Raw genomic sequence first — 18,296 nt, 5'->3', positions numbered from 1 at the left:
GCTCTGTCCCAATAGGACTAGTTTTGGATTTGTTTACAGTAAAATGTTGTGAATTTTACATTGATCTAACACATAGTGCCATGCACATTATTTACATTGCTTTGCTGCCTAATTAATGCAGAGGACAGTGTTTGTCTGATCAAATTTACAGTGAAAGGGAATAGGGACCATCACTGAAGCAAAGGGCCCTTGTCAAGGGCATATATGCCTTCAGTGTAGATCAAGCTGCCCTTCTATACTCCTCTCTTAGTAGACAAGAACCATTAAGCCCTTATGGAGCAAAATGTATTCTGAACCTGAGAGAGAGAGAGAGAGAGAGAGAGGAAGAAGGGAGAGGAAAAAGAAAATTAAAATAATAGTTTGTAGAAAGTGATGTCTTTTTTAAGAATAGATTGCCTGCCCTGTAATTTATTTTACCCTTAACTGGTGTTTGAATACTAAATTAGTTTAGTGCTCGGTAAACTGCTTCAGAAATAAATTTATATCACATCCAAAGACATCAAAATCAATCATTGTACTTTCTCAGAAAAAATCTTCAATTTAATGTCACGAGTCCACTTCACAGAAAAGAACGAAAAATTAGTGCTTGCAAAATGCTTTAAAGATAAATCTAAACCACATCCAAACGCATCTAAATCAAGCGTTGTACTTTCATAGAAAATCTTCCAATAATGCCACGAGTCAACTTTAAAGAGAAGTATGAGAAAATCAAATATCCTTCTTTCTGAGTATAAGTTTAATCTCCAAATTTCCCTTTTTATTGTTCTCTTGATTAACCCAAGTTTCAGTGGTTAATATCAAACCAAAGATCTAGACTAATTAATTAGGAACAATTATTAGAACATTATCTTAGAAATATATAGATTTATAATTTCCTACTTAGAGCATCTATCACCTATGTCCACAATTTATACCATCTGAGGTGGTAACCCCACTGAACAGACCACTTGCTTCTTACACTGTCAAAAAAAAAGAAAAGGGCTCAGATTGTGACCCCTCATAAGTGTAAGTGTGTATCTACCCCTTCTCCTTTACCCTTAACAACACTCACAAGAAGGGTCATCTGTTTCCATTGGTTTAACCAAAGCAAGCCCTGCAAAGGTGTGTGTTTTGCCATGGACCCAAGAAAGAAAAGAAGTAGAAGAAGCACTGATGAGAAACAAAGAAGATCACTTTGGGAAGAAGAGAGAGAGAGAGAGAGAGAGAGAGAGAGTGTCATAGTTCTAAGTCCACAAGATACAAGAGCACTCTTTCCCATGTGAGAGGGGCCATATAGATGTCTTTATTTTCTTTATTGAAGTGGAGGGTCTCCTCTCCTCTCTCTCTCTCTCTCTCTCATTTTTGCTTTTCCTAGGCTCTCTTTAAGACTATCAATCTTGGGCTGGGGGGGGGAGGGGAGGGGAGAGGGAAGGAATAAAGCAGACAAAAGCTTCAATGATTCCTCTTCACACTACATATCTGCAATCATATATTATTATACTCATCATTGTTGTTAATGATCACTTCCCTTCTTCTATTATCTGGAAGCATAATGATTCAGCTATAATCACAGATTAGCTTTACCAACTCTTTAGAAGAGAGAGAGAGAGAGAAGATAGCATCAGGATTTGTGATACACCAGTGATGTAATGCACCCATTTCAGATGCTGTTTACCATGTCAGTAAATACCCAGCCTGCCTTTTAGATGCAGTGTGGGTGGTCCTCTGCTATCTGAATCAGTGGGCAGCCTCTGATGTCCAGAGATTTCATCAAATATTCATACATGCATCATTGAGGCCTAAATTCTATGGTTATTTTCTTGAGGGATAATTAATGTATAAAGACTCACTGAATCATTATCTATTTTTATATAGATCCTCTTATTCTTGTAAAACTTCATATATGCCCACTAATGCTAGTTTTTTATTATTCTTCATTTAATTTAAAGCAGCTTGAGGCTATCTATGACTATCACAAGAGAGATATTAAGTAATTGAAAGGCAAAGTATAATAAAAAAGTAAACAAGGGAGCCTAGGTAAAGATGAGCTTAGTTGAGATATTTAAGATATAATTTCGTAAAAAAAACTTAAGTTATTAGGTAACCGATCCTCGGCGGGCTTAATTGAACCTAAACCTAGTACATGAGTAGGTCTAATCACATCAAGCCAGGCTCACCTGGTCAAGCCCAAACTTTTGAATAGTGCCACTTTAAACTTTAATTATTTTTCCCCCAACCTTTGAAAACTTTAAAATATAACTCTGTAGCCAATGAGCCAGGCAGTCAGTCCCATGCTAATGGAATTTAAAAGCCTCTCTGTCTCTCTGTCTCTCTCTCTCTCTCTGGCTCTGTGTCTCTCTCTCTCTCTCTACAAAGAGGACCCACAACTTCCCCCCAATTAAAACCCCCTTGATCTAAAACCCCCCAACCTCCTCTTCCCCCTTGTAAAGCAAAGCAGAGAGTAGCAGAGCAAAAAAAGATTAGTGGAGAAACCAAAAAAACTCCTACTTCTACCCCCCTTCTTCCTTCTATGTGAAGTCTCTTCTCCCAAAGATGCCTCTTTCTCCAAAACCACTCTCCTCTGAAGCTTCTCAGATTCTCCCACCTTTCCCTTTCCTTTGCCTTATACCTCCACTCCTCGCCTCCTTCCCCTAGACTCAATTACCCAAAGATGTCTCCTTTCCTACTCCTGACCACCTTCTTCTTCTTGTTCTTCTTCTCTTCTCTTCTTGGCCATGGCTACTCCAATCCCTTGCACGGAGACGCCATTGCCTTGGCTTCTCTGGCGGAAGCCATCCACTCCTCAGACCCCGAATTGGGTACTTGGGATACCTCCAATCCGAGCTTGATCTGCTCGTGGCTCGGCGTGCGCTGCGACCACGGCCGCGTCGTCGCTGTGGACATCTCCAACATGAGCATTTCCGCGTCTCTCGCGCTCGAAATCTCCGGCCTCAACTCGCTTGTCAACTTCTCCATTGCAGGGAATAAGTTCGAAGGCAAGATTAGCTTCGCCAAATTGCCAAAGCTGCGGTTTTTGAACATATCCGGCAACCTGTTCGACGGAAGTCTTGACTGGGACTTCGCGACCTTGCCGAGCTTGGAGGTGTTCGACGCCTACGACAACAACTTTACGGCGCCGCTGCCTCTCGGGGTGGTGAAATTGCCGAGGATTAGGTACTTGGATCTTGGTGGGAACTACTTTTATGGAATGATTCCTCCGAGCTACGGAAGCATGGCGGCGTTGGAGTACCTCTCAGTCAATGGCAACGACCTCAGCGGTGGAATTCCTGCAGAGTTGGGTAATCTTACAAGCTTGAAGCAGCTCTACCTGGGCTACTACAACGTGTTCGACGGTGGGATTCCACTAGAGCTCGGAAAGTTGGCAAATTTAGCCCACCTCGACCTCTCCAGCTGCGGCCTGAAGGGCGAGATCCCAGCGGAGATCGGCTACTTGGTGTCTTTAGACACCCTCTTCCTCCACACCAACAGACTGTCCGGCCCGATCCCGGCGTCGCTCGGCAACCTCACCGGGCTCGTCTTGCTCGACTTGTCGAACAACGCGCTCACGGGGGAGATCCCAGCCGAGCTCGCTGCGCTCTCGCGGCTGAGCCTACTGAACCTGTTCATGAACCGACTCCATGGCTCAGTCCCTGGCTTCATCGCGGAGCTCCCGCAGCTGGACACGCTGCAGCTGTTCATGAACAACTTCACCGGCGCCGTCCCCGGCCAGCTGGGGTCGAACGCGCGCATCCGAGTGCTGGACCTTTCGTCGAACAAGCTCACCGGCGCGATCCCGGGTAATCTCTGTCCCTCAAACGGGCTAAAGGTGCTGATCCTGTTGAAGAATTTCTTGTTCGGTCCGGTCCCGGAGAGCTTGGGCAAGTGTTTGAGCTTGGCTAGAGTGAGACTGGGACAAAATTATCTCAACGGTAGTATTCCCCCAGGATTGCTCTATTTGCCTCAGTTGAATCTTTTGGAGCTCCAGAATAATTACCTCACTGGACCCATATCAGAGAATCCATATAGTAGCCAAAGCCCGACCCAATTGGCGCAGCTCAATTTATCCAACAACTTGCTCTCTGGTCCAATCCCTGACTCCGTTTCAAACCTCTCTTCCCTCCAAACTTTGTTGCTCAGTGGGAACCGGCTCGGCGGCTCCATTCCCGCCGCGATCGGCCGGCTCAGCCAGGTCGTCAAGCTCGACCTGAGCGGCAACGAGTTGAGCGGCGGAATCCCACCGGAGATCGGGAATTGCACCCAGCTCACCTATCTTGACCTCAGCCAGAATAACCTTTCAGGCCAGATTCCGCCGGAGATTGCTCGGATCGGGATCCTGAATTATCTCAATCTGTCGAGGAATCATCTTGGTCAGTCAATCCCGGCGTCCATCGGCGCGATGCGGAGTCTGACGGCCGCGGATTTCTCGTTCAACGACTTGTCCGGCCGGCTGCCGGACACGGGGCAATTGGCGTACTTGAACGCGTCGGCATTCGCCGGAAACCCCCGGCTCTGCGGGCCGGTGGTGAACAACCCGTGCAACTACACGGCCGGCCCGGCCCGGCCGCCGCGTCTCCCGGGGGACTTCAAGCTGGTTTTCGCCCTGGGGCTCCTCCTTTGCTCCCTTCTGTTCGCCGCCGCGGCGGCGTTGCGGGCCCGATCGTTCAGGGGTGGACCCGGCCGGGGCGATACGTGGCGACTGACGGCGTTCCAGAAGGTGGACTTCGGCGTGTCGGATGTGCTCGAGTGCATGAAGGAGGGGAACGTGGTCGGGCGGGGTGGGGCCGGGGTGGTCTACGTGGGCCGGACCAACGGCGGCGACGCGATCGCCGTGAAGCGACTGATGGGCCTCGGTGGCGGCGGGGGACACGACCACGGGTTCCGGGCGGAGGTGAAGACTCTGGGGAGCATCCGGCACCGGAACATCGTGCGGCTGCTGGCGTTCTGCACGAATCATGAGGCGAACGTGCTGGTGTACGAGTACATGAGCAACGGGAGCCTGGGGGAGTTGCTGCACGGGAAGGGAGGGGGATTCCTGGGGTGGGACCGCAGGTACAGGATAGCGCTGGAGGCGGCCAGGGGTCTATGTTATCTGCACCACGACTGCAGTCCCATGATCGTACACCGGGACGTCAAGTCCAACAACATCCTTCTGGGCGACAACTTTGAGGCACACGTGGCGGACTTCGGCCTCGCCAAGTTCCTCCAGGACGGAGCTGCCTCCGAGTGCATGTCCGCCGTCGCCGGCTCCTACGGCTACATCGCCCCCGGTACCCAAATCTCAAACACTCTCTCCAATTCAATTACCACCGTTTGATTCCTCCTATATTAATTATATGTTTATTCTGTCTTTTTTCAATATATACATATATATATATATATATATATACTGTCGCTCTATATTTTTCATTTAAAATTGTTTGTAGATTAAATGACAATTTTAACCCTTATTTATGGTACGTTGGAGAGGGGCGTAATCCTAGCTAGATTCATGCTCGTGGGCCCCATCATCGGGGAACTAGACAGTAGACGCCCCCCTTTCCCGGGTTGGACCCACGAGCTCCGCCCACCTGTTACGGTGCCGGGAAGTCGTACATCGGAAATGGAAGTCCGAGTCACGGCCTTGAAGGCCGACATGGCAGTCTCTGACACTCGGCCTCTCTACTCAGAAAGCCGATCAGTGGCAATGGTAACAGTGCCCCACTTTGCCGAAAGTGACTTCCCTGCCCGAAACCCCCCGTATTCAGTAAATGGTAAAGCAGCAACGGCATGGGTATGGGTTTTAAGACTAATCCAACTACCGATAATATCTTTTGATCCATGCGAAGAATTTTCCTTGGGTTTACCGAAACTAGTCATCTATGCAGTCTCCAAAGATTTGACGGGGGATACGCTTGCCTCGGGATTCGGAGAGTCCGTGTACTTAGCTAGCCTCCACTTAAGACCACCTACAATTTTACACATTATTTATAGAAAACCTCTTATGCTTTATGTATTTATAAATCGACCCCTCTTTTTATAGATTTTTTTTATTAAAAAAAAAAGAAAAGAAAAACCATTGGACGTACGCGTATACTCTATGTGAATATTTTGTAAATATTTATTAAACAGAAACTTGATAGTATAGAATGTACTTCAGAAACATTTTCTTCTTTAAATGTACTAATTTTTATATCCATTTTTGTGTGCAGAGTACGCGTATACTCTCAGAGTAGATGAGAAGAGTGACGTCTACAGCTACGGAGTTGTCCTACTCGAGCTCATCACCGGGCGGCGCCCGGTCGGAGAATTCGGCGACGGAGTGGATATAGTCCAGTGGGCTAAGAGGATCACAAACTGCAGCAGGGAAAATGTCACTGGAATAGTAGACTCAAGGCTAAGCACAGTTCCTATAGATGAAGTGATGCATGTGTTCTTTGTTGCAATGCTCTGTGTTCAGGAGAACAGCGTGGAACGGCCGACGATGCGTGAGGTGGTCCAGATGCTATCGGAGTTCCCCCGACACGCGACCGAGGAACGGCAATCCCCCTCGCCGCCGTCGGTGACAGCACAAGAGAAGGGTAGCCCCAGCAAGGAGACCAACTGCTACAAGCTCTTCCCTGATCTGTTGACTTAAAAAAAAAAAGCCTTGAAGATTGATTAATAACCCTGTTATTCTTATGAGTTTGCAACTTTTATATTCCAATTTCTTATTTTGTATAGAGGGGGTTACTGATATGCGTCCATGTAGAGTTGTGCCTGGCTATAATTAGCATTGCCAAATGAGGCTCTCCATGCATGGGGTGGTCCATGTACAATAGTCTTCCATCATAGCATTTTGCTTTTGTAATCTTTGTAATCCTTAGCCACCATCTGTTGTCTTTGATAGTTTATATTTGGTAGCTTATTAGTGTTGTAACATCTACATGTGGATTGTCATCATTTGGAGGAGGAACTAATTATGGGTCTTTATGTTGTCCCTGTTGGAACTTTGATGAGATTGTGACATTGTCTATAGACTCTATACCTTTTGGTTGTATGTTCTTGAAAAAATATTTGAGTTCCTTATAAAACCATCCTTATGCAATCATTTATTACCTTTAACCTTCTATCTTTCACCACTCTTTCCTTGCTCAAAAATTTGATGTTTGATGATTTCAAATAATTTAAAAACCAGAAAGTAAAATATTTCTAAAACTAGTTAATGCAAGATGTTAGGATATTCATATGTATATCTCAGAATTTTGCAGTTTACAGCAACAAAGAATGATCTTTCATGCTTGATAGATGAATCTTTCATGCATGAGTTGTGGCAGCCAAGCAAGAAACCAGACTGCAGGAAATTTCTGCAGTCAGAGCAGTAGAAAATCTGCTGTCAGAGTGGCCACTTAGGAACACTTGCTACCTTTATCTTTCTCCTTTAATCAATATAACTATTCTTTTCTTTTCTTTTTTTCTTTTTCACTTTTTTTAGTTTTCCAGAATTTATTCCCTCCTCTTTTTTCCTTTTTTTTTTCTTTGCCTCTTGTCTTCCTTACTTTACTCACCTTGTTTGACACTTGACAGTGATCTAAAGTTCTTGCATTTGAAAAGAAAAGGAACCAAGAATAAATCACAATCCAATTGAACATTTTATATGTTTTATTTTATCTGCATCTCACTAATTGTTCAAAAATTTTACTTCATGGAATTCTTCTGTCAGTCTAAATTACTGTTATATATCAGTAGTATGTCTAAAGAAAAGGAAATGTAGCACTTCATCTTCATATATTTGCATATAATTTAGCAATGTTGTTGTGTTCCACCACATCCCAATGTGATGATTTGATGGTGCTGGAAAGTTAGGACTTGTTTAGTTTGCCATTAACACTGTCTTATCATGTTAGTCTCCCATCCAAGATGAAAGCATTAGTTTAATGCTCTGCTTCTTTCTTAAAATCATTACTGGCTTCTTAAATTCTTGACATGGTTTCTTTGAATAGTACATCATTATTTTGCCTTGTCTGCATTTTTTGGGACTCAATATTTAATAAATAGGAGTATATTCTTCTTTGGTAAGCCTATGATTTACTATCTCAGTCACGAAAAGTAGCCGTTATGGTAAATTAGAGTAAGATTGCATACATCTCGTCTTATTCGGACACACACGAATAACTCTCTAGTTAATCCCTAATATTCTGACAATCAAGAATTCCATGTTTGTATCTTTTTTGTTCTCTTTGTTCCTTATGATGTTATGCCTGGTTTAATTTAGTTGTTCAGTAGTACCTTTTTTCCCCCATAGGAGTGACTGAGAAAGTGAAGTACTTGATATTGAATTAGGAAGGTCAAAAATCACAGATATATGCATGGCTTTTCTGCTTCTGCTTTAACTTTATATCTTTGTAGACCATACAATTAGGGGACCCTTTGCTTTTGGGAATGAAGTGACCATACAAATAAAATTATCCTTTTGGTAATTACTCAAATTCTCACTTACACAGATCTGATAGGGAAATGCTGATGCACAGATTAATAGAAATATTTTGTTTGTTTTTTTTGTTTTTTTGGGCCATTTGTTTGAAAGTTTGAAGACAAATGTAAGGGAGATTCAGGATTCAAAATGCAGTGATTGAATTAATAAACACATAATGTAGAGTGTGAAATAAAAAGTCCCTTTTTTTAACTAGAGGAAACTTTTGTCAAGAAAATAACTAGAAGAAATTAACCGTGTTTCATTCAAAACCTAACGGATTAATTCACTTCATCCAATGAATAATCATATATGTAGTTTAACAACTGCAGTTCAGATCGAATTATAATTTGGCAGTTAAACTTAGCGGATTAATTCACTTCATTTAATGGATCTATCTCTTCAGATCATAGATGAAGTTCAACAACTGCAGTTCAGCTCGAATTACAATTTGGAGTTAAACTGTTGCATTCTGATTGAGAAAGCAAGGGAAAACAACAAGCTTTGCACTATGTATTCAAGTTCAATCATTCAATCAGGAGAAATTGTAATTATATTGTCGGTGTCACATCTATCATGCATTATTAGGTCTTGGCAGGCTTTGATTTCTTCCTTAGGCAGTAGCTATTATCTTGTTGAAGATGGACCAGGGGATGCTCATCACAGCCTAAGTAGCCATGTTTTCTTGTTGGCCTTATATTGCTTTTGTAATAATAGCATCTATAGTTTTGTATCATAATTCTTTTTCCCTTTGAAGCTAAGAGTGTTACCAACCTGTTATGATTTTTTCCCCCATTTTTCTGATGGATAAATAGGCAGTAATACTGGCTTCTAGTTTCTGACAAAATCATATGGGCCCAATTACCGGTTTTACGCAATCATTAAATGAAGGAACTTGAGTTTTCCAAATCATCTGGATCTCTTCACATTCATGAACATACTAGTCTTTTTAAGGCAATTGCTTCTCTTTCTTGCCTGAAATAATGCTATCTCCACAAACGTTTTCAAGTAAGAACCTAGACTCAGATCCTCGATTCTATTTCTTTCTCCTCTGAATTCTTACAGCTGTTCTAGTATGGGGTCTGATGATAATATTGCGGAAGTCAGATGTGATTTAGAAATTATTTTGGGCCATGCTTGCAGCCTTCCATCAGTAAATAAAACATATACTACATTGCTTTTGTCAGCTTTTCTTTTTAACAATGTCATATTGAGAAAAAATTTAGCTTACTACCTCACCAGCTCAACTTTTTTATTCCTTTAAGTACATATTTACTGTTAGATTACAGACACAAACCATTTCTGATGTCTGTGAGATGTTTGGCTTTTTTAATGCAGGTGGTAGTGTAAGTTTTATGAGAGAAATAAAAGGAGAGAAGAGATTCCTAAGTACTCCCATGGTCTTTAGCCTTCAATAGTTCAAGTTGATGGGTTCATTCAAGTAATTATTCCTTTCTTCACAGTGAAGTTATATGAAAGAGCTGAAATGGAAATACCACTAGCTTACCTTGGAAGGATCAGTTCATGAAGCTTCTGTCTCTGTAATAGCAGGTTAGCCATTTGATTTTCCCTAATTTTAATCTGTTTCATCTCGCAATAATTGTATTGAGGCAATAAAGAGAATGCCTCGCATCTGTTTGTTAATTTCAATTCAATTTGCTACTTATGTTTCTTTGTATGTTCATTTTTCAGCTCTCCAGATACCTACATTTTGATTGCTTACTAGTTTTCCCCCTACCATTATACCTTTTTCTGCAAGCAATCAGCATTCTTGTTGTCATAATATTTTACTGTTACTTTTTCTTCCTCTTTCATGTATTCTTTGTGAAATCAGAAGACTGCACCAAACTGAAGAGAATTTACATTCTTCCTCAATTCGCTACGTATTGTTTATTTTATTTTTAATTTCAATTGTGGATGTTTCTTTCCTAGGAAGTGCTCCAGATCACCAAAGCTCTTCAGAAGTGAAAATAATCTGAATTCTGGATCAGAACTAGAGTGCCTGAATTGCTCCTACCTGTGTAAGCCAATACTTTCAGCTAGACGCTATTGCAGAAGGATCAATTTGGACTTGGAAAAGTGTAGTTGGAACTTGCAATGAGTAGCATTGGCCAGAGGCCAAAATTTTGGAGAGAAAACCTGACAACATCTGAACTAATTGGTGGGGAATCTTCTTGGAAGGATTTTGGCACATCCATGAATGCTATCTCTGTTGGTTTCGTCGCGACAGCGATCTTAGTGTCTATGTTCCTCATCATGGCCATCTTTGAACATTTGCTTAAGCCAAAGCTCTCAGAATCAACAACTCAAGATGATGTTCTTAGTTCCATGCACACTGGCCAACATCATGTTCAGATGAATTCACTTGGCAAGATCAGTAATTCACTATCTGTAAGTCAAATTTCAGAACATTTTCAGTGTTCTCTGGAACAATGTTTCATATACATTATCCTTCTTCCTTTGAGTTTTAATTTATCTTCTTTTGTCCACAAATATGACAGGTAACAGTACCATATCAGCCAGGTTTCTCTGTTTTGATGCCTGGGCAATTATATCCTACCTATCTTGCTCAGCCAGCTCCTCTCCCTTGCTCAAGAGAAGAAATATACTGGCCATCCCATGCCCACCATACCTTCATCTCTCAGTAACACCTTACTTGATTCCATGCTTGGCTATATAATAAGATGTATGGTTTTTTTTTCTCCCACCATTCTTGCACCAAAATGAAGCTGGTAGTACCAACAGTCTCATTTTTCACTTGGAGGTCAAGCAGTAATGGTTACTCATCTCCCAAAGCCAACCTTTGCTATTGTTGTGTATTAATATGCCTGGAGAAGAAAGGTCACCTTTGAGCATATAGTTATTACATGTCAAGCAAAAAAATAATTTTATTTCATTTATTCAAGATTTGCCATTTGGGTCAAGAATCACATGCATAAGCATCTAAGCCACTATGTGGTACTCTAGGTTCAATCTCGTATACATGAACAGAGAGGGTACAAAAGAACATTCATTTGCTTACAGAAAACGAAAAAAAAAAAATTTCTGAACACAACAGTACCAAGAAATGATTCTTTGAACAAGATTGTAATGTACATGAAAAGGTGAAGATCATAACTCCCAAACAGCTGCAGATGGTACGCCGCAATAAGGCTACACTCAAGACATCCAAACTGCGATTCTACCTGTGCATAGAAGTTGGCTCCCATTTAATATGAGTAAATTTCTCCATTGCAGAATTGCTTCTATCATTGCTCTTCCAACTAATAATCGTCGTCAGGCAGCATAGATGTCAAGAGTGAGTACTTAACACGCAGTGAGATCTTACCCCTCTCTAGATTCAGCTTTGCACCAGAGACCACCCAATATCCCGGCATGTCCTGTGGACCACGTACCATCTCAGTTGTATCAACAAACTTAAGCAGCTTCGGTGCCTGCACTGGAACTGGTGGTCCACCAGGATACACTGCCGAGTTGATAATCACGTCTGCAGGACGAGGTGGCGGCTTCTGTGCTGCCACAGAAAAATGAGTGCTGATCAGTGTGGAGATTAGGCCAGATTTCTGGACCAAGTTTGGTGATCCTTCCCATTCAGAATTCCTGACCAAAACTGCATTGCAAACTTTTGAGAAGTAGAGCCGGAGAAAAAGAACTTTCTTGAAGCCATGACTGCCTACATATAACTGAGCCCCAGTCACAATGGAACAATCTTCGGACTCGACTGGTGCTGTGCAGACATGGGAGAAGTATTTCCACTGAATCGGTTCATAATACTTGCGGTCATATGTCAGATCAGAACTGTAGTTAATCGGATCATCCTGAAGCTGGAAGGTTTGAGGAAGGGAACAGAGATGTTGGAGATGGATAGCTAATCTATTGCTACTCTTTCCTTCCAGATACAACCTTAGACCAGTGACAGGTCTTTTGCCCACATCAACCTGCATTGAATCTCATTAGAGGCCATAAGATGAAAATAATGCATAGAAAGGAATGACCATCCAAACAAAATCTCAAATTATAGCAGACCTTTTGTTGGCTGTCATTTAACAAACAAAGAGAACTTTTCAGATGAGCTTTTCTTGATACAAGAACCAAACGAAAAAGGCCCTAACAGGGTTTCACTTCAGGATCTTCTTTAACATTATCATCCGTAATGCACTCAACACATAATTGAGCAAATCAAATCTCGACATTCAGGGACAATTAACTTGAAAAGGAATATTTACATTTTTCACATAAAGAGTCGCAACCTTTTGATCACAAATTGATTAAAACATTCAAACAAATTCATGTTTGCTTTGAAATTGAAATACTTGAAAGTTGATCCCAAGGCATTATAAATAATGTTGAATTTCAGCCCCTATCCTCTCCATTCAATCCCTCTCGCAATTTCCTGACATGCTCTAAATAATATCATAAAGATATCTTGCTCGACCTGTTGTTTTTTTTCTTAAATGACAATATCAGCTAATGAACGGAGATGTTAGGAATCTATATGATCCAGCATATGTTATTCTGTCAACTATTTTTTTTTTAAGAAAGCATGCCTAGCAATGTTTTCATTGAACTGCATAAAATAGCACTCAAGCACCACCAACCACCCCTCCCCGCCCTAATTATGAAACTATTATAAAAAGGACTAGCAATGCAGTATAGATATTAAGATACAGCAAGATGGGAGTAAAGTTTTAAAACAATTAGGTACCTACCATACTGGTACAGACATAAAGCTTTGGACCCATGAAAGTGATATGCAGAGATGCAATACTCTGTTTTCTCCGCTGTGGTCCAAGGGGAAGGTCACTATAGACAGGTGCCCATTGTCTTGGCAACTGAAACTCCAAAAACTGATGAAGCTCTTCGAGTGGTGGCTTATCTGAAGTCAAGAGAAGTTTCTTACTAACAAAACAAAAGCAGCAAACATCAAAGGCCTTGATAACACATAAAATTTTAAAGAAGCCCTAAAATTGCTCCCTCTTCTTCAATGCGCAATATAGACAAAGTAAAGTACACCTGAACTCCAGATACTTCAATGATAATAATCTTGTAAAATGGTTCAGTTTGTAACAAAAGATTCACTAACCCCAGTTTGCAGTAATGATTCGTAACTTATTACAAACAACAGTTTGTACTTACAACGTAGATATTGATTGATGGCATGGCTTAAGAATCCACTGCCAGGAACTCCATTCAAGAGAGAAGTAATTGGCAGAAAGGTCATCGAGATAACATCAGGTTCAAACTGAATAGTATTCAACCACTCAGTATGGGATAAATCCGTATTATCTTTCCCGCCTCTACGCTTAAAAGTTTTCATAATGTCCTGAAATTAGGTACAAAGTATACAGAATAAAATTTTGTTCAGTCAGTCATAACATATTGGCAAAATAGAGGGCAGCGGAGAACATTATCTTCAAAATAGGATACCTCCTTTGTAGAGTAAGAGCTTGACGGACTGGAGTCAGCAAATCGCAGCCGTTGCTCTCTCATATCAACCTGCACAAGTTACTATTAAATGCTTGATACTTGAGACACAAAAGACATGCAACAGAAGTTGGAAAGAAGATAGAACAGACATGCACTGTGTGGCTGCAATATATATATATTTACATGTACATGTATAATATACATACATACATATATAGGGAGGGAGATATATGCTCTATAATTCTTCATTTTAATGCCAGAGAAAGTAAAAAGGACTCAAGGAATATATGCAATTGCTGAAACACAACATCATCGTCCGACATTGCATATTATGGACCTTGGTAAGCTTACAAGTTAGAATATACATCCTTATATTCTAATGCAATGAGGATAAAGAAAAGCCATCCAATAGATCTTAACACCATGCATAGAGATTAATTTATTTCTTCAACAAGATCCTAACATTACCGAGGTTACTTGCCACATGAAGTTGAAATGAATACATCCTACTGCTCTGGAATTGCAAATTAGTTTAAATCCGTAGAAGACTAGAAACAAATTTCAGACATAAATTTGACAGAAGTGGATGCTCTTCTCAGAAGAGGCATAGGGATCCTGACATATCGCAATCCTGTTGCTTCTTCTTATCAAACTCCCAAGGAATATGTGATAAGTTATCTGATGGTAGAATTGGAAGATACTAAGTTCCAAGTAAGCAGGACAAAAGAAATGCTGAGAGACAAGTGGGAGCAAATACCTTATCTTTCCCATATGCTCCTTTATTATAGTTTACATCAAATTGGCCATTTGTGTCGAGAAATCTCCTGTCTGCCAATTCCTTTAACCTCTTCTGAACTTCAATGGCTTGTAAGCTTGAGGAATGCTGCTGTTTCACATAAATTACATCCTTTCCTCCCATCTTCACACCAATAACAATATGAGTCCCAAATTTATCAATAAACCTGGAAGTGCAAAGATAGATGTTCATCAAGATTTTAAGAATTAAAGCACTAAACAAAATGTATATCAAGGGAGTTTCCGGGATCTGTGATTCTTTAATCAGATTTTAAACTAGGTAATGGTACTTGGCCCTACAATAATGTCCTTATAAAAATTGCTGCACTATGACTAATAATCGTAAAATAACTCAGCAATGATGTAACAACATGCAACAACAACGTTCATCAAATAAAAGTCAATCTAACTGAGCTCACAATGAGCCATCAGGACAAAAGCAAGAGAAGTATCCAAATACTCTGCAGAAACAAATGGAGCAATTTTACGATCTGTACACTGGGACATATGAGCCTTAATCATTGTTATATTATGTCAGACTATCCATGACACATGATAAAACCAGCTGCTAACCTTGCCAAAGCAGCAGGATCCCACGTTGATGGAACAGCTTGCTTAACATGATCGCGGAGTACGATTTGAGATTTTGAGAGCGCCACAGAGTATAGGGTAATGAACCATCCGTCAAATGCAAGGGATTTAGTGTTAGCTGCATCTTTTTGCCAGCAACCAGAAAAATCAAACATATGGTTGAAGAGGCCGGAGGGAATCTTGCCGGATAACAACATCTCCTGGTTGAATTGCTCTGACATCTGTGAAAAGTTGATAAGCATGAAGAAAGAAAGTGAGTTCCTTGAATAATTAAAAAGATAAATTTTACTATCTATCCATACTGGTGGTAACTACTGTAAGATTGTAGTAATTTCATTCATTTTGTGGAAGTCACAACCAACATTTTAGAAAACAGTGAATACAAGAACAAAAAAAAAACAGCATATGTGAGAGTTAAAAAAATGGCACTTTGCAGTTAGATAACACAGGATTCAGGGACCACCAAGGTGGTATCACAGTGACAAAGGATGGATGCTCGCCCTAGGTACAATTCCTTCTTCAGCAGCATGCTGACAATTATAATGCAGAAATTGCAGGAGACACATAATAATATAATATGGCAATGTGATAGGCACAAGAATTCCAGGATATATGAAAGCAGAGGTGAATCATGTAATAACCAGAAAAAAAATCATGTGTGATGCACGTGAGCCACCTTCCCTTCCTCTCCTCTCGCCCATTATGCGACGAGGAGGCAGGCACGATTTTCTCAGCAAGTTGTCAGATTTCCAAATTGTTTGAGGGATTAGGTGCCCAACCCTGTGGTGATCAATGGGCTGCAGATGCAGCCCAGCCTGGTTTTATTTCTTTGGGCTTTAATTAGGCCCAAGTCAAATTAAATCAAATTAGATTTTAATTTCAGAAATCATGGTTATGATTATATTAAAATATATTATTTATTTGTTATTAAAGATGACGATTTTACTTCACTACTTCACACCTAGACTAGAGATTTCAGTCATTCCATTTAGATGTTATCTTCATGCAAAATATGTGTGTTAGCATAATATATATTATGTTATCTTCATGTAATAGCATCATGTTCTCTACATGCTATATATATATATATATATATATATATATTGTGCATTGTTATTTTTCATGCAAATAGCAAGTATAATGATCATGAGCAAATAATGAGAAAATTTAAGTTGTGATTGGTATGACTTAGAGAACAGTCTCGATATAGATTGCTTCATGACTTTTCATGATGACTCAAATTTATCTAAAAACCTAGAAGGGCACTCCTATTTTAGATCATTGCAGATAACTTTGGCAAAATTAGGAAAAATCCTAAGTTAATTTGGAAAACTTTCTGCGATGACTCTAAGTGGATTAGTTTTTCACATAGTAACACCTTATGGTGACCCTAAATTGATTAATTAAAAGAAAAAAATTCGAGCATCATCTCAAGATGAATTATAGTTGATATGAATCCACAAAGCACATACCCAAATAAGAAAATATGGTATTTAGAGATTATTTGTGCCCTATCATTAAGGTTATGAACATGCTTAGAGTTATTTATTTACTATATATTGTTGAGTTGATTTCTTTTAAAATCATGCTTGTGGATTTTGTACTTATTTGGCTTTTGAGCGAATTTCGCTCATTGAGCTATAGTTATTGGTTCATAAAATCCCTCCTAACATTTTAGAAACTAGTCAACGTGACAACTGAACGTGGTGCACTAGGACTCCACCTCCATTTAGGATTTATCCTTCCACTTTTAATTGTATTAGTTATTTTTGTTTCCAAAACTATGTATTATTTTAGTTTATTTGGTAACACATTGGAAATCACATTTGAATTTTGTTATTATCCTTGGAGTTCTATTAATCAGTGAATTAAACTTGGTAGCTCATATTGAATTCTTAATATTATGGATTTTTTTAAAAAAAAATTTATTTGTTAATCCTTCGTGTCGTTACAAATCAAGTTACCATGGTGCCGTAGATAGGTGCGTTCTGCCATTTTAAGACATATTTTAACACAAGATGCAAGATATGCTACCCGTATCCAGTTAACAAAACATGCTCTGGAAAGATGACAACAGACTCTAAATGACAACGTCTTGTACCGCAAGGGATGCATTCGGTCAGTTAGTTTATCATTCTAAACGAAAGAATCACCAAAAATGGCGCTCTTTAAGCAACAACGGCATAATCGAGATGAAAAAAACAAACAAAAGTCGCACAACGATGCTTCCAAATTTGATGGCAAGGAAACAATTCCACCACTAGAACCAATATTATCATATGACATGCCAACAATTAAAGCAAGAAGCATACCTGTTGAAACGATAATACATCCGACCTATATCGCATCCTCTCTCCTTTATCACACTTAATGGATTTTGGCACATCAGAGACAGCCAATCCACCAGGAAGAACAATGTCCTGCACCTCGTTGCGGTCGAGCTCGATCAACCACGGATCCGGTGAGTCCTTCTTGCAGTACTTGAGCCGGATATCCGCCGCCACATCATAACCTAACCCGATCGAGTTGATTGCTATCTCCGCAGCTTTCAGCGGTGGGAGCTTAAGCGCCATTCTTGAGCATCCAAATCAGAACCCTCAAACACTTGCAGGAACCCTAGAGTTCTCGAACAAATCGTTGATTTCTCTATCAGGAAAGCTCAAAAGATCGACTCTTCCCCCCCGCAAAACAAAGAAATTGCAACTAAAAAAGCTCGAACTCTTTCGCGAACCCTAGAATGTACAGCGTGATCGGAAGCTGGCGACTTGAACTCTTCGAACAAATCGTCGATTTCTCTACTAAAAAAAGCTTCCAAAATCGATTTTTCCAAAGATTTCAGAGATCTCTCGCGAGCGCAAAAAATAAAAGCCTCCAAGAACCAGCTCAGTCGGATCCGAAGCAAGATGGCAGCCCGGGAACCCTAGATTTTAGAAGAAGCTACTGGATTGCTTACTTCTTCTTTAAAACCTCTTTTCATGGATTCGGGGTAGTTGGCCCGAGATTTTAATAGATTTAAGACGTCGGTATTGCTGACTTTTTTCTTTTCTCTTTGGACCGGGAAATTTTAGTGGGAGAA

At 40.5% G+C, this 18,296-nt stretch overlaps 3 protein-coding genes across 3 annotated transcripts; 2 read left to right on the top strand and 1 right to left on the bottom strand.

Moving 5' to 3' along the window:
• Window positions 1–2,411: 2,411 nt before the first annotated feature.
• Window positions 2,412–6,988, top strand: LOC140767103 (uncharacterized). The gene is made up of 2 exons (XM_073106892.1): window positions 2,412–5,246; window positions 6,168–6,988. The coding sequence occupies exons 1-2, from the start codon at window positions 2,651–2,653 to the stop codon at window positions 6,590–6,592; spliced, it is 3,021 nt and encodes a 1,006-aa protein (XP_072962993.1). The 5' UTR covers window positions 2,412–2,650; the 3' UTR covers window positions 6,593–6,988.
• Window positions 6,989–9,659: 2,671 nt separating this feature from the next.
• LOC140758592 (uncharacterized) lies at window positions 9,660–11,174 on the top strand. The gene is made up of 3 exons (XM_073094807.1): window positions 9,660–9,958; window positions 10,340–10,798; window positions 10,909–11,174. The coding sequence occupies exons 2-3, from the start codon at window positions 10,505–10,507 to the stop codon at window positions 11,053–11,055; spliced, it is 441 nt and encodes a 146-aa protein (XP_072950908.1). The 5' UTR covers window positions 9,660–9,958; window positions 10,340–10,504; the 3' UTR covers window positions 11,056–11,174.
• A 104-nt stretch (window positions 11,175–11,278) lies between these two features.
• LOC140758584 (MACPF domain-containing protein At4g24290) lies at window positions 11,279–18,216 on the bottom strand. Its single transcript, XM_073094795.1, has 7 exons — window positions 17,533–18,216; window positions 15,203–15,441; window positions 14,592–14,796; window positions 13,835–13,903; window positions 13,544–13,730; window positions 13,117–13,283; window positions 11,279–12,345 (listed from the first exon to the last, which is right to left on the bottom strand). Exons 1-7 carry the CDS (start codon window positions 17,791–17,793, stop codon window positions 11,671–11,673), a joined length of 1,803 nt encoding a protein of 600 aa, XP_072950896.1. The 5' UTR covers window positions 17,794–18,216; the 3' UTR covers window positions 11,279–11,670.
• Between the last annotated feature and the right edge of the window lie 80 nt (window positions 18,217–18,296).

This window comes from Typha angustifolia, chromosome 1 (genome assembly GCF_048772165.1).
Source record: "Typha angustifolia cultivar Huaian chromosome 1, ASM4877216v1, whole genome shotgun sequence".
In the NCBI taxonomy this organism is placed as follows: domain Eukaryota; kingdom Viridiplantae; phylum Streptophyta; class Magnoliopsida; order Poales; family Typhaceae; genus Typha; species Typha angustifolia.
This window is presented reverse-complemented; position numbering and strand designations above follow the sequence as displayed.